The sequence below is a fragment of the Callorhinus ursinus genome, unplaced genomic scaffold (assembly GCF_003265705.2).
Source record: "Callorhinus ursinus isolate GAN/ISIS: 27379988/994484 unplaced genomic scaffold, GSC_fseal_2.0 scaffold14, whole genome shotgun sequence".
Taxonomy (NCBI): domain Eukaryota; kingdom Metazoa; phylum Chordata; class Mammalia; order Carnivora; family Otariidae; genus Callorhinus; species Callorhinus ursinus.
In genome coordinates, this window is record NW_027397076.1 from 9,191,943 (window position 1) to 9,215,795 (window position 23,853).

The 23,853-nt window shown below is 41.4% G+C and overlaps 1 protein-coding gene across 7 annotated transcripts in view; it reads right to left on the bottom strand.

Annotated features, from left to right (window-relative positions):
* ANO4 (anoctamin 4) overlaps positions 1-23,853 on the bottom strand; it is a 444,815-nt gene that overhangs the window by 400,113 nt on the left and 20,849 nt on the right. For 6 of the 7 annotated variants that reach the window (XM_073900417.1, XM_073900416.1, XM_073900420.1 and 3 more), the window contains exon 3: positions 22,784-23,035. In XM_073900417.1, the coding sequence (XP_073756518.1) occupies positions 22,784-23,035 (252 nt within the window). Of the gene's footprint in view, positions 1-11,483; positions 11,613-22,783; positions 23,036-23,853 lie in introns of those variants that run through there. The other variant, XM_073900423.1, reaches the window with a different exon arrangement.

The window sequence follows — 23,853 nt, forward strand, 5'->3', positions numbered from 1 at the left end:
ACGCAAACAATGAATCATGGAACACTACATCAAAAACTAGTGATGTAATATATGGTGATTAACATAACATAATAAAATTTTTAAAAAATGACTCCGTGAATAGGTTTCTTTATCTTTGCATTTTGGTTTTTTCTTGGTTTCAAGAGAGAAGCTATTTGTCACATTGTAAATAGCTACCTAAACAGATGGTTCCTCACACATTAGATACTATCATAGCCACAGAGATTCATGACATGACATTTTTAATATCTGGTAATTACTTAGATCTAAAGAAGTCAAAGTCAGATTCTATAAAAATATCATTTTGCCTTTAAAATTAATGCCACTCCCACTCGCCTTTAAACATCTAAGTATGTGAACTCAGTGTGGGGAAATCTAAAAATCTGGGGAAATTGTAGCTTTTTAAATCACAGAAAAGTATGTCTTCATTCAATGATACTAGTAAAAACTAACCTAAAAGTAGTGCATTTACAGCTCAAAGCTGTAACAAACCAAATAAAGCAATTGGATTCAATGAATGCATTGAGGACCTCTGATGCTCAGGCCCTGGGTTAAAAATACACTGAAAATACAGGAATAAGATGAAGTTCCTGACCCAGGGGCACTCAGAGACCCAAGAGAGCTGGATATGTAAGCACATAAATTAAAACGCAGCATGAGGAGGGCTGCAATTAATGTAAAATGTACAAGGTCAGAGTCCTAACATTTTCCCTGGGTTTCAAAGAATTTGTCATCTCCACAACCTTCATTCCACCCACCGTGTGAAATATGTGTACGACAAAGCATTGAGGACTTGTCTCTGGTCCCTCTGATTTGGTTTTGACCTTGTTTTCTGCTGAGTTAGAGGAAAGAATGATACTTAGGTGAGCACAGTACGCGCTGTACATACTAAGACTCAAATCTTCCATCGCTTCGATTCCACATGGTCTCAAACACTGTGGGTTCTGGCATTACTCAAATCCTACCTGAATAGTTTCTCCTCCTCCTGTTTTGTTATACAACTTTATTACATCAATTAAGTCACACTTCCAGCATAAAAATGGCCCTCCTACGCAGCTTAATGTGAATAAGGGGTGGCATTACCAGACAAGAACTAAGATGTAAGGTTCTCTTACCAATCAGTCGCGGGACTGCGACTTAGACCCTTAGAGCCTGACTCAAAAATCCAAACCTAGCAGTGCCTATCCAGAGAAGTTTACTTTGCTGTCCACCCCCAGGAAGGATATCAATTAAATCTTTCATTCCTCCCAGTTTTAGGAAAACAGGGTTTTACCACATTTTCATTCCTTCTCAGTACATTTCTTTAAGGAAACAAAGCAATTTGACATTTTTACTCACTCAGTTAAAACTGAGGTCCTTCTCAGATAGGCAGCTTTCTCCTTGCAAACGCTAATAGCTGGAATGACGGTGTAATCAAGTAAGCAGTACCACTAACACCTATAACCACTACGGCTGCTCGACTCACCTCTTGTCAGCCTCCGTAAGGGTGTGACCAAGAGTATCAGCTTTCATTTTATACATTACCAGTACCATTCCTTCCAGAACACACGTTAGATGGAATGATGCTCTGAGGAAGCATACGAACAAAAATGATCACCTGGTAATTAGCCCAGCCGTCCATGGGTATCAGGTGGTTTTCCAGTTTAAAAGTAGTCTGTAGCTAAATGTATTAGGTCTCCTCAGAGGACACTCTCACCCAAATATGCACCCCCACCTACCCTGTCCTTTCATTTTCTCCTTGAGATGCGAACAGGTGGTCCTCAGTTTAGGAAAGAAGGAGTTACTAAGCCTTTTGTTCAGAACTCAGAAAGGAAGCTTGCCATGTGACTAAGGAGTATGTATGCATGCCTCTTAGACTGTCAGGACGAAGCCCCAGTGCTGGCTCATGCTCAATAAATGTGGGGTAGACTGGCATGAATGAAGGCAAGAATTGGGGTTATAAGTCATGGTAAAATTCAAGGCCAGTTCACAAAAGCCCACATGACTAAAATAAAGCACTCAGAACCATGAACCAAGGATGAAGCACTCTGAGCACCAGTAGCTGCTCCTGCATCAGGGCTGGAGGGGGCACAGGAGCCACTCATTTAGAAAGGAAGAAAGACCAGAGAGGTCAGGAAACTCATTCAGAGTCACACAGCTAGGCTCCAAACTAGCACCCTATATGGACAGAGGAGCTGCAATTTGAGGAACAACCTGGTGCGGTCAGACAGATATTAACTGTTAGACTTTGGGGCAACTACTTCCTATCTCTGTTCCTGGTTTTCATGGCTATAAAATAAGGATAATGACTCTAAATGCTGATGGCCAATGTCCAAGCTGCCAGTGTCATAATGAGCGCAGGGAAAACCCCTAACACAGGACCTGGTACACAGTAGGCACCCAGTAAATATTAGCACTTTATCTTTCCCCTACACATCACCCAAATGGCCTCCTTCAAAGCCCAAAGAAGCTCTGCATTCCCATGAGATAAAGATTTTGTGTCACACAGGGATAGAGGCAATGGAGTAACCCTGTAAAGAAATGCATGGGAATGATAAACCCTGAATTCAGAATAGCACTTACCTCTGGGGGGAAAGGAAAGGTACAAGAGGGCTTCAAATTTACCAGCAATGTTTGAGGTCTTCAGGTAAGAAAACACATATTTTAATGTTTCTCATATCTGAAATATTTCATGATAAAGTGTTTAAATAAAAGATCAAAATCCTTGAGAAAATGGCACAAGGAACCACAAAGTATATATAAGGGGGCGAAAAAGGGGAAAAGTTTGGGAATATGGGGAACTGTCCCAGGGAGGGGTCCTGAACAACAACAGTAGGATGCTGGGGTGGTCCCTGGGGAAACAGGCTCAAGAAGGATACATGACAACCTTGAACTCCATCACAGTTTCATCTGGTCCTCCTAAGAAATGTATAGAGAAACAGAAAACATTGCTTCTATTTACATTTCCTTTCAAGCTTAAGTTTGAGGTATAAGTGCTTTTTGTCCAGGGGAAAAAAAGAACAAAAACAAAAACCCAGCCACACTGAAGGGGTCACATGTCCTAACTGAGTCAGCTCAGCCACACTGACCACAGACCTTAGCAGCTAGGTTTTGCCCAGCCCCTCCTGATAGCTCTGAAGATGTGGAAAAGAGAAGAATTAGGGGAGAAAAAACTACTGAGCCAAGACAGAGGAATCCATTATGAACTCATTCTCTCCTCATTCTGATCTCAGCCAAATTTTAAAATGCTCTTAAATTAGTCTGTTCTTAATTTGACAAGAATATATGCATTTCACAAGGCATGCAGTAGGTTCTTAAATACATAGAATGAAATCGGTACCCCCACTGCATACAGATGGTCCATGTTTGGAGAGATGGGGAACTAAGAAGACACAGTGAGGGGCGCCTGGGTGGCTCAGTCATTAAGCATCTGCCTTCAGCTCAGGTCATGATCCTGGAGTCCCAGGATTGAGCTCCACATCAGGTGCCCTGCTCAGCAGGAGGCCTGCTTCTCCCTGTCCCCCTGCTTCTGTTCCCTCTCTCACTGTCTCTTTCTCTGTCAAATGAATAAAATCTTAAAAAAAAAAAAAAAGACCCAGTGAAAGGAAGAGATTTGTTATCCAAAGACTTAACGGGTTCCAATGTGTGTCTGAGCAAAATCATCCTCTTTAAGTTTCCACATCCTCAAAGGAGTATATTAATACCTAATTATAGTAAGTTGAGTAGTGCTCTAAAATATACGTTCACCTAGGACCCCAGAATGTGACCTTACTTGGAATAAGGGTCTTTGCAGATATAATTAAGGTAAGAATCTCGAGATGAGCTCATCCTGGATTAGAATGGGCCCTAAAGGGGCACCTGGGTGGCTCAGGTCATGATTTCAGGGTCCTGGGATAAGTCCAGGGTCAGGCTCCATGCTCAGCGGGGAGTCTGCTTAGGGGTTCCCTTCCTCTCCCTCTGTCCTTTCCCCTGCTCACACATGCTTTCTCTCACGTCTTAAAAAAAAAAAAAATAGAATGGGCCCTAAATCCACTAACAGTTGTCCTTAAGAGACAGAAAAGGGAAGACACACCCAGAGAAAGCCACGTGAAGACGGAGCCAGAGATTGGTATTACACTGTCACAAACCAAGGGGAGTCACCAAAAGCTGGAAAAGGAAAAGGAAGTTCTTCCCTAGAGCTCCTTGGAGGAAGCACAGTGCTGCTTGATTTCAAACTTCTGGCCTCTAGAATTATGAGAGAACAAATTTCTGTGGTTTGATGCCACTAAGTCTGTGGCAATTTGTTTTAGTGGTCCTAGGAAACTAATATAATACCTTACAGGGTCAATGTGAACATCAAATAAGTTCATGCATGTGAAAGCCCATGGTGAACTATTTAAAGGGATGTAAGTGGTAGCTATCACCGAGTCAGAATTTGGAGGAGTAACTTATCTTTTGTGAGGGAAAAAAATTCTAGACCTGCCTCTGAAGACACATACCCAGAAGCTCTCTCCAGACAGGACTATTAGAATGCTGGGATCTGCCTCCTTTTCTTGCCGGCTCCAGACCTATTCACTCCACTAATACGGTGTGCCTTTGAGGAGGATTCAAGCGTCAGCTGGTGCACAAAGAAGGCACCCATCTGCTCTCAGACACTGACCACGTGGCAAGCATTACACTCCGAGGTCACCATCTGCACTAACAACTCACATCCAAGTACAGTTCAATGTCATCCTTACTCTAATCCTGAACGAGCGAGGAACAAGGGCAGGTGACTCTGGGGCCAGAGTTTCCACAAACAGTGCATCTGGGTCAGAGTATTTCAGAGCAGATCAACTCCAGGCTGAAGAAGGGCGGGCCCAAGGCAAGGCCCTCAACTGTCAATCTCAGATCCAAGAAACCTCATCTAGGACAATTCCCAGGTATAACGTGATCTGGGATGTCTTGGGTGTTTATTATTTTCCTTTATACCAAAATCCACAGTCCCCGAGGGAATGGGGAGTAGATAGGCATTAACTGAAGTACGTAAACAGACAGTGTAAAAGGGCAGAAAGAACATCTTAGATGGATGAACAAACACAGAAGGAAAAAGTGCTCCAAGAACCCCAAAGGAAAATGAATGGCAGAAAACAGTGGGATGGTCATCTCTGATGAATTTAATGGTAACTTTCAACTTCACAGTATGCTTGAATAGAAGCTGGTACTGTTCCCATTTTACAAATCAGAACAGAGAACAGGAGGCAGGCTGGCAATTCTGTGTTCAGAGAAGAGACCTCTACTTATCAGGAATTAACAGAGTAGGCTCAGTAGCCTTCAAAGGTTTCTCTCAATTCTGAAATTCACCTTTCTCAAATGTAAAGTTTTCAGTCACTCCCTCCTACATAAGGTCAAGGTTCTTGGCATAGAGCACTGAAGGCTCTCCCAATCAGGCCTACTTTAGCAACTAAACCAGGGAAAGAAAAGTATATAGGAGTATCAGGGACAAGAAGGAAAGGAGGCAGGCAGAGGCCAATCACGAAGGGCTAAAGAGATTTAACTTTATTCTCTAGATGACTGGAAACCACTAAAGTTACAAAGGGAGTGGCATAACCAGATCTGCACTTTAGAAAGATTACGGCAACAGCCGTGTGGAGAATGGACTGGAGAGACTGCAAGGAAGTCCAGGGACTAAATACAGTCCAGACAAAGGTGAAAAGGGTTGAACTAAGGCAGGGTGAGTGGGGATCAGGAGACAAACAGACTCAGCAAGGCTTACTGCCTGAATGTGGGGAACAGGACAAAGCAAAGAACCTAGGATTAGTCTCGTTTTCTGCCCTGGACAACAGTACATTCAACAAGATAGAAAATACAGACAGGACAGAAAAGAATTTGAGGCAAAAAGATGGGTTTTGGTTAACCTGAGTTAGGGTGCTGTGGGACGTCTACATGGCTATGTCAAGAAAGATGTCAGAAAGGGTCAGGTGGAAGATCTGAGCCTAAAATACAGAATACAGACCTCAGATGAAATAGGATTAGTGGCTACAGACCAGGAAGGGCAGATGGAGTTAAGAGGAGACAAAGGGCAGACTCTCTGAGGAGACTGTTATTTTAAGGGACATATGTAGGAGAAGGTCTAGTGATGGACAGAGAAGGAGAACAGAACTCATGGCTACAGAGCTTTAAGGAAGAGATATCCCAAGAGTTGAAATATCCCATAGAGAGAGAAGGAAAGGTAAGGATGAGAAAATATCTGCTGGGTTTGGTAATGGTCACCGATGACCGGAGAAGAATATATCCCATGTGGGGGTGGATGGAATGTCAGGTGCAGAGTTACGGAATTACAAGATCAAAAAAACGAAGAGGGGCGTCTGCCTTCGGCTCAGGTCATGATCCCAGGGTCCTGGGATCAAGCCCCGCATCGGGCTCCCTGCTCCGCGGGAAGCCTGCTTCTCCCTCTCCCACTCCCCCTGCTTGTGTTCCCTCTCTCGCTGTGTCTCTCTCTGTCAAATAAATAAATAAATACCTTTAAAAAAATTTAAACAAAAAAAAAAGTGAAGAGAAGGAGTGCTGGCTTCTCTTGGATGGAGTTTGGCTGTGAGGAGAGGGACAGAGGGCAGTAGCTGGAGGGGATTAAGAGTTGGGTTTTGCTTATTTCATTGGGGGTTTTGGGGGGTGTATATATATATATAATTTTTTTTACAGACTGAAAATCGAGTTTTATCTCTTTGTTTATAGGATGTAGAATTAGTGAGTGTATATGCTAATTGGAAAGAAGGGGAACTGAAAAGGTAAAGTACCTGAAGAGGCCAAAGGCACAGAACCCACTATTATAAAGAGCAGCCATGAAACAAAGAAGGAGTGTAAGGGAAGCAGGTGATGAGAGAGGAGTGTATTCCAGTGAATCATAACTATTTAGGTAATCATTTTCTCTTCTGAAAGCTTCAAAGGGGCCAGGGACCCTACATTTTCATTTTTACATCCTCAATACTTTACACAATGGCAGGCGCATAGGAGGTACTCAAAAAGTATTAGATGAATTAAGTAACTAACTAGATTTATGGTCATGAAAATAGCAGTAATTGTGTATCGGCCCTAAAAACTTTAAGTTGACTGACTCTTTGAATCCTTACAAAAACACAATAGTGTACTTTATTTTTAAATTTCAGAGCAAATAAGACCAAACAGAAAGTTCAGATTTTTTGGCTACTATTCTTTTAGTCAAATTATAAGACTATTTCTAAGTAGTACAACTGAATTTATACAGCATTTTTTTCCTCAAGATGCAAGACAGATTAAAAAAAAAAAATCAAATGTTGGGTTGGGTGAGAAGAGGTATCACCTAATTGTTCCCCTGCCCCTTGTTAATTCTTGAGCTTTCTGGTCAATCCCTATTCCATCATTAAACCACATTATAAAATAATTTTCTGTGCACAAATTAAAGTGACACCTTCAGTTTCATCCTGAATCTTCAACTCAAAAATACTAGCTTTAGCAGCCTTTGTTATGTTGTAATTTGAAGCTACCAGTACAAACCATAAAATTTCTTTAAGAAAACATGAGGGGTGGTAAGGTCCTTAATAGTAACAATGACAGTTTTTGGTGTTTGGGATTTGCAAAGATAACAAAAGCAAAAAACAAGTGGGACTACATCACATTAAAAGCTTCCACACAGCCAAAGAAAACCATCAACAAAATGAAAAGGCAATCTACAGAATACATGTATCAAATCCTTATGTTGTACAGCTTAAATTAATATAACGTTATACATCAATTAAATCTCAATAAAACTGGGAGGAAAATGCTAGCAGCACAGATGGATAATGGACAATATCCAAAATCACTTAGATGGAACTTATAAATCTTCCTGGTTGCATTTTATTTAGCAAGGAAATGGTATCTAATGCTTCATAAAATGTTAACAGTAATACTAGTGACACTTGAAGCCCTGACTTGGGATTAAGTGGGGAAAACTATCCTTTTCATGCTTTACCACTCAGACCTTCTTTGCAAACTATGCTATTCTAAGACCAAATGATGTTCTGATAAAAGAGTATAAGATTAAAATAGTAAAAGATTTGTCCTCTGTCACACTTTTCCTAGAACAGAGAAAATGGCTCAATGTTAAGGTATCAAAGGACTTCTCTGCATGGGAAAGGTGAGAACATCAGCAAATCTGAGAGCAGGCAAAAAGCAAAGTGAGTACTCAAAGCACCAAGAAAACAAATCATTGTGTTGAGCAGGAGCTAATAAACTGGGAAGAAATTTAAGGTTAAGTCAATTAATTGTAATTAGATGAAGATAATCAAGGATGACTGTAACCTAAGTATAATGATTATTACAAAGAGTTTTAAGGATGAGGCATACAGCCTTAGTTTAAGGACAGGACCAAGACTTTAATAACCAAGTCTTTAATTCAACAAATACTGATCAACAATTATGTATCACTTACTGTCCAAGACCATAGGGATCCAAATTCAAATCAGACATTTTCCCTGCGTGCCTGGCGCTTACCATCTGGCAGGGTGATGATACACACTCAACTAGGACTCACTGTGGTTGTCTGAATAAGGTGCTATGGGAACACAGAGGAAGGAGCATGGGGTAGCCCTCACAGAGAAATGGCATTTGATTCAGATCTTAAATTTTATCAGGGAGAAGAGAAGGAAGAAGAGGGCACTCTCGGTATGAGTTCAGCATAAGTAAAGGCAGGAAGACATTACAGTACAAGAGCAGGGCCAGAATGTAGGATCTTTGAGGGCAACAAAGCTAAGAAGATAGCCCAGGCAAGAGCATGAGAGTCTTAAACTCCATACTATGACATTTGCACTCATTATCGGTGGTCCCTGACCACTGTGAGTTTGCATTTTTTTATTTGTGTAACACCTAAAATTTATCATTAGAAACACTTAGTATGTTAATATGTGCAAACATGCCACTATCCAGGTTTCCAGTATACAGGAAACCCTATATGCATGAAGCAATCACTCCTCATTTTCCCCTTCCCCCAGCCCCTGGCATCACTAATCCGCTTTCTGTCCCTATAGATTTGCCTATTCTGGTTATTGCATATACATGGAATCATAAGATATATGGCCTCTTGTGTCCAGCTTCTTTCACTTAGCACAATGTTTTCAAGGTTCATCTACACTGTAGCATCTATTAGTACTTAATTCTTTTTTGTGGCTGAATAATATTCCATTGCATGAGTATACCATATTTTGTTTATCTATTCATCAGCAGATGGACATTTAGACTGTTTATACCTTTTAGCTATTGTGAGTAGTGCCACTAGGAACACTGGTGTACCAATTTTTGTTTGAACACCTGTTTTCAATTCTTTGGGGTATGTACTTAGAAGTAGAATTCTTGGGTCATAGGATAATTCAATGCCCAGTTATTGTAGAAGTACCAAACCCACTGATGGTTTTCAAGCCAAGGAATGGCATGTTGGGATCGATGTTTGAGCCAATGATAGCCAGTGGCTGGAGAAGGACAGAAGAGACTGGTAAGAGAGTCAAGTCCAAGAGGTCATCCAGGAGGCTACTGCCCCAGGCAAGAGTAAAAAGTTTTAATCCACAACAGGGGAAGTGGCCACGAGAATGAAGAGAAGAGGGCAGATTTCTGAGGCAGAATGAGCAAGAAATTGATGAACAACTAAATATGGGAAAGGATGGAAGAATTTTATTCACAGCTCTAGGTTAGAGCTCTCTCATCCCCAGTGCTTAAAAGGGAACCTGCTCCATAAGTAATCAAAGAAAAATGTCACGTCTGGCTGAATAATCATGCATGACATTATTCATAAGAGAACTGACAGATCATGACTATACATGAGGGGTTAAAGAGGACTTTTTACTCTATGAGAAACAGGATGGATAGTGATGCATTTTGTTGAAACAAGCAACACTGAAATGGTTTAGACAGGTGCTCATGGAAATATGAAGGTAAGGATGTCCAGCAGACAGCTAGAAATTCAGAACGAAGTCTCAGGGGAAAAAATAATTGGGACAAAAGACCGTATTTTGAAACAGACTATTGGTAGCCTTACTCATTAGGATCGCTCATTTAGGTATCTAACTTCATAAATTAACTCAAAATACAATGGCATAAGTATCTTCCTAGGAAGAACTGGGGAAAATAAGTAAAAATAGTGGTGTGGGTTGTGGCTTAATCTACATTATGAGCTAGGACTCCGGCAGCCCCAGGCACATCTCATGTTGGCAGATCATGCAATCGTCAAGCATCTACTCTCCTAAGACTGTCTGCACTGGAAAGGAGGTGCTTCTACAAGGAAGTTCACATAAAAGGAAGACAATATAACCAGGGTATGAGGAGGACAGCATGGCGTCTATTTTGGGCAAATATCATTAGCCCAGTCCCAAGAATTCAGATCTGAAACCTACCTGAGAAAAGGGCCTCCTTTGAATCAAGGAAGCAATGTGTGCGCAATAAGTTGTGATAAATGGTGTTATTGGCTCTAATTCTTTATCCTTCCCTAATTCCACATCTTTTTGCCATATAACTTTACAGTGCCTCCCACTGAGAGATATTCTGCCTCATCCTTAACTCTGGGCTCAGCCATTTAGCATGCATTGGTCAATGGGATATGAGCAAGTATGTTGCCAGCAGAAGCTTGCAAAGCTTTCTCTTTCATGACATCATGCCAGGGCTAACCTACTGGAGGATGAAAGACTTATGGACAGCAGAATCGTCCAATTGCTCCAGCTGAGGTCAGCCTAGATCAGCCAATAGCCAGCCAAGACACAGAATGAGCCCCACCCAGATCAAGAGAACCACCTAACCCCAGATGCACAAGTAAATGCTTAGTGTTGTAGGCCACTGAGGTTTTGCAGCTGCTTGATATACAGTATTCCTGCAGTGAAGATCAACTGAAACAGGATTCTTTGCCACAGTTCTTTGTTGACTCAACACTGTGGAAACTTCAGGGAACACAGAGCCCCTTTGTGGGATCCAGCTTCAAGACAGTCCCATTTTCACAGGCACCAGAGAGGATTTAAGGAACATTAATAACTAGTCTTCAAGTAATTTCCTTGTACAATAGACTTGGCACATACCCCCAGAAAAAATTGTTCCTATGACCCCCCATATGGTTTCAGAAAGATTCAAAGTACTGTTTTTCAACTTATAAGTTGCAATTCATTAATTTAAATGACATCAATTTAATAGATCTTGATGAGCACTTTTTTGGGGGGGGGAGAATGGAATGAAAAATACCAGAATACATGACAAATAATAAGGCTAAATATTTTCTGAAACTTTTTTTCAGGGGAGATGAGGGGAGGGGGAGATCACAATACAAAAGTATTTCACACTTTAAAGGTCAAAAAGAAAGAAAGAAAGACCCAAACTTGAAAGCCACAAAGCTGAGAGAAGGCAGCTGAAGAGCATTTTACAGCCCACCAAACTGGGCATCCAAGCCCAACCCAGGAGAAATGAGACAGCTAAGAGAAGGTATCAGCGAGCCAGAGTAATTAATAGCAGCTTTCGCTCGCATTTTAGAATTTTAAAAACACTTTTGTCTACTGTACCTCATTTGAGTCTCATAACAGCACCGTTTCACAGCTGAAGAAATCAAGGCTCAAAGAGGTCAAGCCCTTGGTGCTAAGGTAACAGGACACGTGACACAGCATGGGCGAGAAGCCAGGTCTTTGGTCTCCACATTCTCACCATAATCTTCACCAGCTTCAAAGCATCTTTGAGATCGCTCTCAACCTGCTACCACACTCAGAGACTGCACCCCGTTTCCAAAATCTAAAGTAAACCCCCTCTTGTTAGACTCCCTAGTAGGGTTTCCTTTTTGTTTGCTTGGGGCGAGTAGGTTGTGTACCCGGGCGGGAGCCGAGATCCAACTGCGCCGCTAGGTGGCCGGGCTCGCCCTGGGCGCCCCTGCGGTCTGCGCAGCGGTCGAGCTCCGACTGCGGCCGCCGCTCCACCTACGCTCCCCCCGCAGGGCTTGGCCGTCAGCCCGCCCGCCGCTGCCGCCTCCATCACGGAGCCCCGGCACCGCCCCCGCCGCCCGCCTCCGCTCCCCGGCCATGCTCCGCCGTCCGGCAGACGGCCGCGGCCACCACCGAGTCCCCGGAGCCCCAGGCGCCGCCCGCGTCCCCCGCCGCTGCGAGTCCTGGCCCGGACCTGGGCTAGCGGCTGCGCTGCACGCCGCCACCCCCTCCGCGAAAAATCCCTAATAGTGTCTTTGTTTTTCATCGAGTTGACCAAATTTTCTTATTTGTGTGATGACTTAATAGCTGTTGCATCCACTAGCCTGCATCACCCTCATTCCACAAAGAAAGGGGACTTGTCCGGGTTCACCACAGTATCCCCAGCACCTGATGCAGTGCTTAACATAGTAGGCACCTGATGGAACAGCTATTGAATAAATATGAATCACACTACCCCGGAAGAGAAAACTACAGCCAACTCTCCCATTCTCCAGTTAGAACCCTAAGTCAGTTGTATCCATATTTTCCTGAAAAAGACACATTTCCAACCATGCAAGCTCATAACAAGGTGAACAGTGATCAGAAGGGGGATACTCAACCCTTTAGCTGCGTCTTTGCTGGAGAAAACTATAAACTGAACCTGAATCCAGGTGCTCAGAAAATCTGCCCACATACTGGACCCCTTTTTCCACAGAACTAAGCTCTGATCCTCTACCTGGTTTTGCCTTTCCAAATTATTTACAAATCAGCTGGTACCCAACAAACCTGCTGAACTCTGATGAACTACATCTCAAAAAACCCAACCTACTTTAACTCAGCACTCTAACAAACAAGCAGCCAGTCATCTCGTCCCCATTCGGCCAAGGTCTGCGGAGACTTACCTCACCGGAGGCTTGAGAGCACCACAGCTCCTCCACCTTGCCTTCCCATTTATGTCCCCTTCCTCCATTTCGACCAGCCAATGTGGTGGATGCTAGCCTGCCCCATCTTACTCCCCCAGCTGCTGCCAGTGTTGGCGCTGTATGGCTCTCAGCTGAGTCTCTCTCTGGGCCTTGCTCTCAAAGAAAATTTCTCAAGATCACCCCTTCCCTTAACAGGTTGCATTCAGGCAATGATGGGAGGGTCCAAAAGCCCCCTGGTGGAACAATTTTGAAGGGTCATCCCAGCTCCAGATCTCCTTTTGTGATGGGCTGAGGCCTCTGTGATCATTGCAGTCCAGATCCACTCTCTGCCTAATCCTCCACCCTTCCATCCCCCCTACACACACATATGCCTTGATCCCAATAAACTTCTTACATGTACATCTCTCATTCAGAATCTATTTCCCAGAGAACCCAAACCAAGGTTGTTGGGTTTGGGGTTTGGTTTTTAGTATCTAAACAATGCATATGAAAAAGTGAGAACATTTATACCTCACAGGTCAATAATTTTCCCATCACAAGCGACCTCCCACTTACAACTGGTGGTAAAGCAAATGTCTTTATGGAGTGTTTTGGGAACTCAGACACGTTTTGATCAAAACTATACTACCAAGGATCTTTAAGACGATCCCTTTCACAGCACCTGCCTGTTGGTAGCCATACATTCTTTGGTATAATATTGTTATCTGCATCTCATACTAAATTCCAAGCTCCACAACCATCACAAGGGAGCATCTTAGAAATGCAGAATCTCACCCCCCCCACACACACACAGCTACTAAAAGATGATCTGCAGTTTAACAAGATCTCCAGGTGATTTTTATTCACATTAAAGTTTGAGAGCCACTGGTCTAAGCTTCAAAGCTTCAGTATCATATTTTAACTTTATGGAAATACTTGGGATCACCACTTACATACCACGTTTGTTAATCACAAGTCCAATTGAAGCTATCTCTAAAATGCCCATCATATCCACACCTTTGGAACTATTTCAATCAGGCCCTCTTATCTCTTGAGGACAATACTTGGAGTAGCAAGAGTTTAGATGACTAGATGAACGGATGACTTTATTGGAGCATCTGAATGCCTTTGATTCTAAAGTATATTATTCTTCGCAAATCAGATTTAATACAGCTTTAAGTCAAGCTCTTCAATTTCTTATGTCAGAAATCCTCAAGTAACTTCGTAGCTGCACCATTTAATTGACTTTGTCCTCATGTGCCATTAAGAATTTCCTGATTCACTGACGTCTTCAATCTTCTAAAACTAACTACCACACAGAGAGAAGGAATTAACAGGATTGTGCTAGAATCAGAAATTAAGTGACAGGGCATGGCACTGATTTCTGAAAAGAACAATATAGCCAAATTTAAAAGAACAAAGGGAAATTAGGAAACTTGAAGGAAGCTCAGTGATTTATTTCTCTTAGCCAACTGTCTTGTCAAATGAATATTTCCAATGATCCTTAGTCCGGAAGTGCAGGTAATCCCCAGCTAAAATGAGTTTTTCTCAGAGAAGTGGCATATACGTGGTGGTTAAGATTCTGGACCTGATCACAAATGTCAATTAATTCACTGAATGCCAAAAAAAAAAAAAATTGGAAATATCAGAGTAATAGCCCAAGAGAACCCAACTAGCACATGCAACAGTATCACCGTGGACAATGTGTTCAGTGCTCAACCCTGAATAGAAGGATACAGCTACTCCAGCTGCTCTGGAATCAGCCTTGGTATACTGACCCCACTGCCTTGAACACCAGTCCCTTATCTAAACAACCTCTCCTCAAACGCAGGCCCTCTACTGTTATCTCTTCTACCCCATCAGTATTCTAGAACACCACAAATCACCTTCCAAAAAGCCAGGACAAGTGGTTTTACTTGTTACAATTACCTAACTTAAGTAGGTTAGTCATCAGACCCATATTTCACATAAACCTTACCAGTAAATTTTTTCCGTAAAGTTAAAATTGAAATACTGCTGGGGCACCTGGGTGGCTCAGTCGGTCAAGCATCTGACTCTTGGTTTCAGTTCTAGCTCATGATCTCAGGGTCATGAGATCGAGCCCCTAGTCAGGCTCAGTGCTGAGTCTGTTTAAGATTCTTTTTCCCTCTTCCCCTACTCCTCCCACCATGTGCACACATGCTCTGTAAAAATAATAAATAAATAAATAAATAAATAAATAAATAAATAAATAAATAAATAAATAAAATCTTTTTAAAAAATTGAAACACTCTTTCAGGGACATTTTGACAAAAGGAAAAATTTTGAAGGCAGAAAGAGAAACAGGTAGGCACCATTCCATTATGATTCATATAAAATATTAAATTAAAACCAGAGAAGGCAGAAAAAGAAGAAAAAAAAGAAACAGTGAACAAATGCAATGAATAGAAAGCAGCTACAAACATGGTAGATATTAATCCAACAGTATCAGCAATCACTTTAAATGTCTAATACATCACGTAAAGGACAAATTGTCAGAGTGGATAAAAACACAAGACCCAACCCTATGCTGTGTATAAGAAATCCTCTTTTCTTCTTTCTTTTCTTCTTTCCTTCTTTCTTTCGTTTCTTTCCTTTCTACCTTTTGACCTCTTTCACCTTTTTAAAATATAATAGCTTAGAAACTGTATCTAATTTATATTGTCCTGTTTTTACAGCTGTCCTTGCGTCACTCTATACCATGAATTGAGCTGGGCTGACACTCAAGCAGAACTCTTGGCTTCAGCCTGGGCACATAGAGCGCAAGCAGGGGCAGGTCAGTAAGCATCTCTGGGCATCTCTAAAAGGGAGACCACTGAGCTCCCACCTGGGTCAGATTACTCTTGTGGTCACATCAGGAGCTCAAGTTGCAGGGTCACTTTTTGTGGCTCCCTACCTCTGAAATTTAAAACTCCCCTGTTTCTTTCAGCATCACTTCTGAACGTATCTGGTCACAATTTGTTGAAAGAAGTTAAATTCATGCTATTAAATAGATACCTCTTCTAAGGTACTCTATATCTCACACAAATTCATGGCATCACCATAGTCTGGCATATCTTGAGTTTTCTGAGTTCACACATACAGAAGCACTGGTAAGCTTACGAGGTCACTAGGAAAGGTAAGGGAACATCTTGATCCCATGGCAAGACACAGTGCTGTGCTTAGATTGTAGGAACACAGGTAAAAGCTAGACACTTGGGAAATGATCACCAATCTGAAACAGAGAATAGTCATTTCACATCTTCCTTCCCTTTCACAAATGAGGAACCGCTCACTCAGTTAAGCATCCAACTCTTGGTTTCAGCTGAGGTCATAATCTCAGGGTTGTGGGATCAAGCCCCGTGATGGGCTCTGTGCTCAGCATGGACTCTGCTTGAGATTCTCTCTCTTCCTCTCCCTCTGCCCCTCCCCCAGCTCGTGTTCTCCCTCTCTTAATAAATACATCTTTAAAAAAAAAAGGTGACACCTTAAACCCTTAAACTTGGGGGGGGGGGAACCTCCCTCTTTGGAAAGAAATTCCCTCCATGCTTTCGACTAGGATACAGTTTGCAAAAGACTCTTGTTAAATATAAGATAAAATTCATTACAACCTACAAACACATTCTCAACAATTAGGTTACCAGATTACTCCCACTAAGCAGAACTCCAAAAAACAGGACCAGATTTAATTGGTGTAAATCAGGGGTTCTTAACTGGGGACAATTTTGCACCCTCCACCCAGGGACATTTGGCAATATTTGGAGATAATTTTTGGTTGTCACATCTAGCATCCAGTTGGGTAGAGGCCAGAGATGCTGCTAAACATGTACAGTGCACAGGACAGCCCCATAGCAAAGAATTACTCAGCTCAAAATGTCAGTACTACCAAGGTTGAAAAACTGATAGCAGTGAACAAGAAGAGAAAAGGCCTACTAGGTGCAGCATGAAATAAAATTTAGGAAGAGTTAAAGGACAGGAAGAAATACGGAAAAAGGAAAATCAAAAGTGCCAAAGGCATACTTTATCAAGAACAGCCCCAGGGCACCTGGGTGGCTCAGTCGGTTAAGCATCTGCCTTTGGCTCAGGTCATGATCCTAGGGTCCTGGGATCAAGTCCGGCATCGGGCTGCCTGCTCTGCAGGGAGTCTGCTTCTCCCTCTGCCCCTCCTCCCACTCGTTCTCTCTCTCTCTCTCTCTCTCATAATAAATAAATTAAAAATCTTAAAAAAAAAAAAAAAGAACAGCCCCAGATAGAGCAGCAAGAACAGAGCCCTGGAAATGCCACAAAGGCAGGGCCCATTGCAACGACAAGGTATAACATGCAGAAAGAGAAACTCAAAGGGAGGAAGTAGCATTAAGAATTAATGATGAACATAGAACAATGAGTTAGGGACCATGTCACATGCATTGCAGAATGTTTAACAGCATTTCCGGCCTCAAACCCTGTAATACCTCCTGCCCACTTGTGTCAACCAAAAATATCTCCTGATATTGCCAAATGTCCACCATGAAACAAAATCATTTTTGGTTGAAAACCATTCTTCTAGAGGGATCTTTTTGAATTAAAAAATATATATATTTCCCCTCATTATTTCTTTCATCTTAGTCCTTTCTTCTAGGTTCAATGTCCTTCTTTTCTAAAATAGGCTTTTCAGTCATTCTTTCACTAGGTGTGCATTGATTATACTTTCCCAATCTTTTTCCAAAAATGTTCTTACACTGACCTTCCTCTTCAATAATCATTTAGCTGGATTTAGAATTCTGAATTGGCTGAATGGACTATTTCCTTCAGCCCTTTTAAGATACCAATCCACTGTCCTCTGGCCTTTATCATTATTATTGGAAAGTCTATCCTCAGTTTGTTTCTCATTTGCAAGAAATCTGTTTTCCCCTCTCAGAATTCTAATATTTTTATCTTGGTGTTTTGTTGACTCACCATAATATGCTTGTAATATGTTTAGTTTTACTTATTCTGCTTGGTATTTTGTTGTATTTCTGGAATCAAAATATTTGTGTCTCTCATCAATTCTGGGAAATTCTCATTGTCTTTTTTTAATATTCTATGTCTCTCCATTCTTTCTAGTCTCTTAATCTAGAACAGGATTTCTATTAATTGTATGTTGGACTTTATCATTCTGTCTTCTATATTTCAACTTCCTCCTTCTTGTTTTTCTACCTCCTATCTCTCTATTTTGCATTTGGGGTAATTCCTACAGCTCTATCTTCCAGGCCTAATACTCTCTTCAACTGTGTCTAATCTGCAGTTGAAATGGTCATAGAAAATATACTTCCTATATACCAGGCTCTACACCGACCAAACAAATACATGATTAAGACACTAATTCTCAACTCAAGAACTTTACATCTAATAGGCCAGCCACACATGAAAAGAAAACTATTTCACAATCTAACAAGAGCAGAATTCAAGATGTCAGAAGAAACTGCCAGTGGAAAGAGAAAAAAAATGATTAAATATGCTGAGGAGAAAAGGAAAAGAGTTCACAGAGAAGGTCACCTCTTAGGTACGTTTGAAGAAAAAAATTTCTAGAAGAGTGTAAGGAAGGGTATCCATGCAGACAACACAGCATGTGCAAAATCACGAATCTTTGAGGATCAGTAAAGAATTATAGGTAACCACGGTGTGGATGCATCTGAAGAGAGTAGTGATAGATGTTAGGGGGTCAGCTAAGCGAGTTAGGAAGGCCCTCAAGTACCATATATGAAGTGTTTAGACTTTATTCTGTTGGCAATGGGGGGAAATAACAGAGGTTTTCACAGTTGATAGAAGAGGGCAGTAATAGAGGGAGGGAGAAAGCAAGCAAGAGAGAAAGACAGAGAGATGAATTTGGAAAAGTGACCCCCGTGGACATGGAAGAATTAAGATGTAGGGAAGCTGGTTATTAGAAGACTACACTAGTCCAGGTAGAGATGAATGAGTTTGAGCTGAGATAGTGTTAGTAGGGTTCATGATAATGCTCTTAAGTAGAGATATCTCTAAGGTAAACATAATGCATGTGTGAGCCAGCTGGCTGTGACGGCTGATGGCCAGCAGAGTTGAGCATGAGGACACTGACTTTTTGGCTTCGGAGTCTGGACAGACTGTGACACCATTAAAGAGAGTAGGAAATTCAACTCTGAGAGCTACCAGGAGAAAGTTCCTTTTGTGGCACATAGTTTTAAGATGTCTGGGATATATCCAGACTGAAAGTTCTGGAAGGCAGGTGTAAATCCATCTTTAAAGCTTGGCAGGGAAATCAGACATGGCAATAGCACTTTTAGAGTCATCAGCATGCAGCTGGGCACTGAATACAACAGGAGAAAGTGACCAAGAATCAGCTGGTGGCAGAGAATGACCAAAAATGTAAGTCATGTGCGGGTAGTGAAGCAAGTTGCAAAGCTTGATCATCAAAAACTGGGTCTCAAACGTACACAGAATATCTGAGACAGAGCCAGTTTCCAGACTCTCCTCCTGTGGTTCTCTCAAATTTATCTTCTTTTAATTGATGAAATAATTCAATAACATCTTTTGTACTCAATATGTTTTTATGACTATATTTTAATGTTAAATTTTTATAACAGCATATTTTAATACTTTATTATTTGTATTTTAATAGTATGTTAATGAAGTAATTCAATAACAAAATATGTATGTGATCACCTAATGTGAAATCTTCTATCTTAGCACTTATTACACTGAATTAAAATACTTGATTTACTTATATGTCTCCTCTTCTAGACTCTGAGCTCCTTAGGGGTGATGCCTTACTCAGTTTTCTATTCCAAGGACTTATCACAGTACATGGCACAGAGTGGGAACTTAATATGTATTAGAAGGATGGATGGCTGGAAAGGATGAATGGATAGAGCCAGCCAGACAATGGAGACTGTTTTTGCAACTTAACCTGCTACAGTTGATTTACTGATTAAAATATTCTCCACCATGAGGAAGGAGTGCCATGTCCAGGGCCACCATGCAGAGTTTCACAGGTTGTTCACTGTGCAAGGTGGCAAGTAGGGTTAAGTGAAGTCAAATCAAGAGAACCTATTGTACAAGTTAGTCATGCAGTGGCATAGGACAGTGGCAAGAGTACAAACAGCTCAATAAAACAACAATCCCAGAAGCTCTCGGCATTCTCCTTTTAATTGCTTCTAGAATTGTAGAGTGGTGGGGTTTATAAAGTGGAAACATTATTTTTAAATATGCTTGGAGAAATTCTTAAACATAAGAAAATCCCAACAATCAATAAATAAGTGTAGAGAGATTTTGTGACTAAAGCTTGTCAGCTCCTCCCATTAGACCTGCAGTGTGTGCAGAAGAAAGATGGCTTAGAAATGTGAAGGGATGTCTGGCAAAATCTGGAATCCTTAGGAAATTCTGGAGTAGTGGAACTGACTTATCTCACCCCAGAGGTTTCTTCAAACTAGCAAGAGAAGCAAAAACTAAAATATAAACAAATAATGACATTAACCTTACTTTAAAAAAAAAAAACAGGAAGGAAGGATAAAGTAAACTAGATGCTTTCACACAGAAAATACATATTAAAATCAATAAATTGCTGTAAGAAACCAAATAAATATAATAAATAGCCTATACATAATCATAATTGAGACTTACAGAGGCTATGCCAGCATGTTCAATTTTCTATAATAAAATACATGCTTGTTTAATATATCTTTAAATGTTGAGGTTAACTTTGTAAGTATACAAATAAAAATAATAATAAATAGTTGCTTGGAAAAAATCCAGTTATTTTTTTTTTGCTAATGGAAAGTTCCCAGGAATGAAGAAAACTATGCACTTTTAATTTGTTTTTCAAGATCTGCAAGTTAAAAATAGAAACCTCCTCTAGAAATTGGATTGCTTCTGAGTATGGTGCTCTATGGAAAGAAAAAAAGTCAACTCACAGAGAAACGTGACAAAATGTTAACCTGGCAGCTGCCATTTCACACTCCTCTTTGCCAAGAAATGCCAGAACCCTGCAGCTACCCTGGCCAAAGGCAGCACTTCATTTCTTAACTTCAGATTTTATTAAACTTTTAAAGCAAGCAGAGTCGATTTTCATTCATGATAAACATCAAAACCCAGGAAATTTCAAAGTTCAACCCAGATCGTGATTTTTCTACTCTCAAATTGATCCTCAATCAGGACAACTAGAAAGATAGTTCGTTTTTGCCATGGCAGAGCTAATGGTATGCAAATGTCCCTCAAGGCTCAATGGTGGGTAATACCATCTAGCCACTTAACCAAAGACACTTTGGAGGGGGTCCCCCAGGGTATGGAGATGAACTTCAGAAACCAAAATCTCAGGAGAGGGCAGCCTGCAGAATACAGACTGATGAAGCTTGCTTTCTGCCATGGACACAGCATCCCTGGAGGAGCCCAGGAATCTTCATTTTTAACAAGTTCAATGTGGATCCTTCACATTTAGTACTGCTTTAGATTGCTTTTGATAATCTGGAACTTCTGCAACATGAGCATCTCACCTCTAGGTGGCAGCATCTGTGAATTGTTCAGTGTCATTGGGACTGGTGAGTGTCAACTTCAAAAGATTTATTTCCAGAACAGGAATTACACATTGGATTTGTCCAACTAAGCCATTACTCCTAAGTGCTATATCTATAGAAGAAAAATGTGGCAGGATAGATGTTTTTTTTTCGTAATTTAGAGTTCCAACTTAGACTTTAGAAATAAAAACAATTAACTAGTTATCCCTGCATAAAGCTTTCTGTAACTCATTTAAAGTGAAATGTAAGTGATAAATTTTAAGGCGATATGTTGTGAGCATTTTTCTTGCCCTGACTGTTTCAGTCATGACTCCCAAAGATCACACAGATCAGCGGCTGGCAAACATTTTCTGCAAAGGGCTGGATCGTAAATATTTTAGGCTTTGCAGGCCATACAGTCTCTGTCACAATTACTCAATTCTGCCATTGTCACAGGAAAGCAGCCAGAGACAATACCTAAATGAATGAGTGTGGTTATGTCCCAATAAAACTTTATATATGAACAATGAAATTTGAATTTTGTATAACTTTCATGTCTCAAAATATTATCATTCTTTTTTTTCCGACTATATGGTCTGAGTGTCTGCCCCCCGACCCCCAAATTCATACCCTGAGATCCTAATACCTGAAGTGATGGTGTTAGGAGATGGGGCCTTTGAGAGATGTTTAGGTCATGACCGTGGAACCATCGAGAATGGGATTAGCATTCTCATAAAAGAGACCCCCCAGTAGTCCCTTGCCCCTTCCACCATATGAGGATACTGTAAGAAATCTGAGACCTGACAAAGGGCCCTCACCTGACCATGTTGGCACCCTGATCTCAAACCTCCACGACTGTGAGAAATGATTTCTGTTCTTTATAAACTACCTGGTCTGGGCATTGTTATAGCAGCTATGACTAAGACGAAATTAGACTTAATGAATGAACGATGACACCAGTCATTTTTAAAAAAGCAAAAACTAAATAAAAAAATAAAAAATAAATAAAAAGCAAAAACTATTCCCAGTTCTTGAGCTGCACAAAAACAGGTGGGCAGCTCAGATTTGGCCCATTGGCAGCAGTCGGCAGATCCCTGACATAGATCCATTTGGTGGAGCAACATGAATTGGTAGTAACTAAGGGACTCAAAAATGACTGACTTACTGATAACTCTTCTGAATACAAGAGTTTAGCCCAAGAAAGATGCCCTGTCCCTAAACAGAGGATTAAAGAAATTAAGCTAACAAAAATTCATATGACAAAACTGGGAATTCTGATTCAGAACTGATTTGCAGATGACTTTTTACCAAATAGAACTAACACTTAGATCAAATATTTCTAAACACATCTAACTTTCTTTCAATGTCCAGCCAAGCCATTAAAGGCCAGTGAATACAGGGGAATTGTTGGGGTCCACGGCATCATACAAGCAGAAACGCAGATGCAATTTGTTCAGCAGGTAAAGGCATGAAGGAACCCTTAAACACACTGAGTCCTGAATCTCCAACAGGGAGCCAACACCATTACCTGTCGTGTCTTGACTGAGGGTCTCCTGGCTGCTGCTGCTATAAGAAGGCACTGGAGTGATGGACAGTGACGCTGGGCAAGACAAAGGTGCAGCCGGCTCAGTCTTGCGGCTGAGGGATCGGTGGTACACAGGGATGCCCGCATCTTTGGAGACGAAGAGAGGCAGATCTGATGGGAGGGCGGGTCTGCCTTGTGCATATGGGTTTTTCCAGTGGGTGAGCCCGATTGCAACAGGCCCAGAAACATCATAGCCTGGCAAGACAAACACAGTAGGTTAGAAGCGGCAAGCCAAGCCTCTTACCATATCCGTTTTTGTATTTCTCAAAAGTCTCGGCTATGAGTCAAATCAAACACCACCTGAGATAAGGGTGCATGTTACTAATACACAGGCAGGAATCGTCACACTTCATGGATTGTGTTCACCATTCAACATACATTTAGTAAGCAACTGTACAAGGAGACTGTTACTATTTCAGCTCCATAGATGAGGAAACTGGATGACAACTTGGCCTCGGTCAAGCAGCTGGTAAGTGCCAGAGGCAGAATTTAAGCACAGATCTGTCTGACTCCAAAATCTGTGTTCTTTCCCCTAAACCATAACTAACTACAGTACAAAGTGAAGTGAAAGAGTTTAAAGTAGGACAGAAATACCCCGCCACCCCACCCAGGATCTCAGGGAAGAAAGCTCTTCTGGGCGGAGGAACGAGGTCATGGAGAAGGTGGTATGAACTTGGCCTTACAAGCAAGGGTTGCAACCTAGAGGCCAGAGGAAACAGAGGGACAGATCTGTTCTGCAGATAGGTTTTGTTTGACCCATGCTTGCCTTAATTTGAAGTAAAATTAAAATTAAAATTAACAACAATAAAAATCTAGAGAGTTCTCAAGAGAATCCAGCTTTCTGGCTTCTCTTGAAAAATCTCTTGATCTTCTCCTCAAGATCAAGAGACATTGGACCACATTCCCACGTGGCAAGTGTCAGCTGGAGCAACTCCAGCAGCGACTCTCTTCAGGTGGAGTGAGGGAATGCCAGTCTGCCACAGTCCCCACCACTCCCTAACACCCTACTCCCA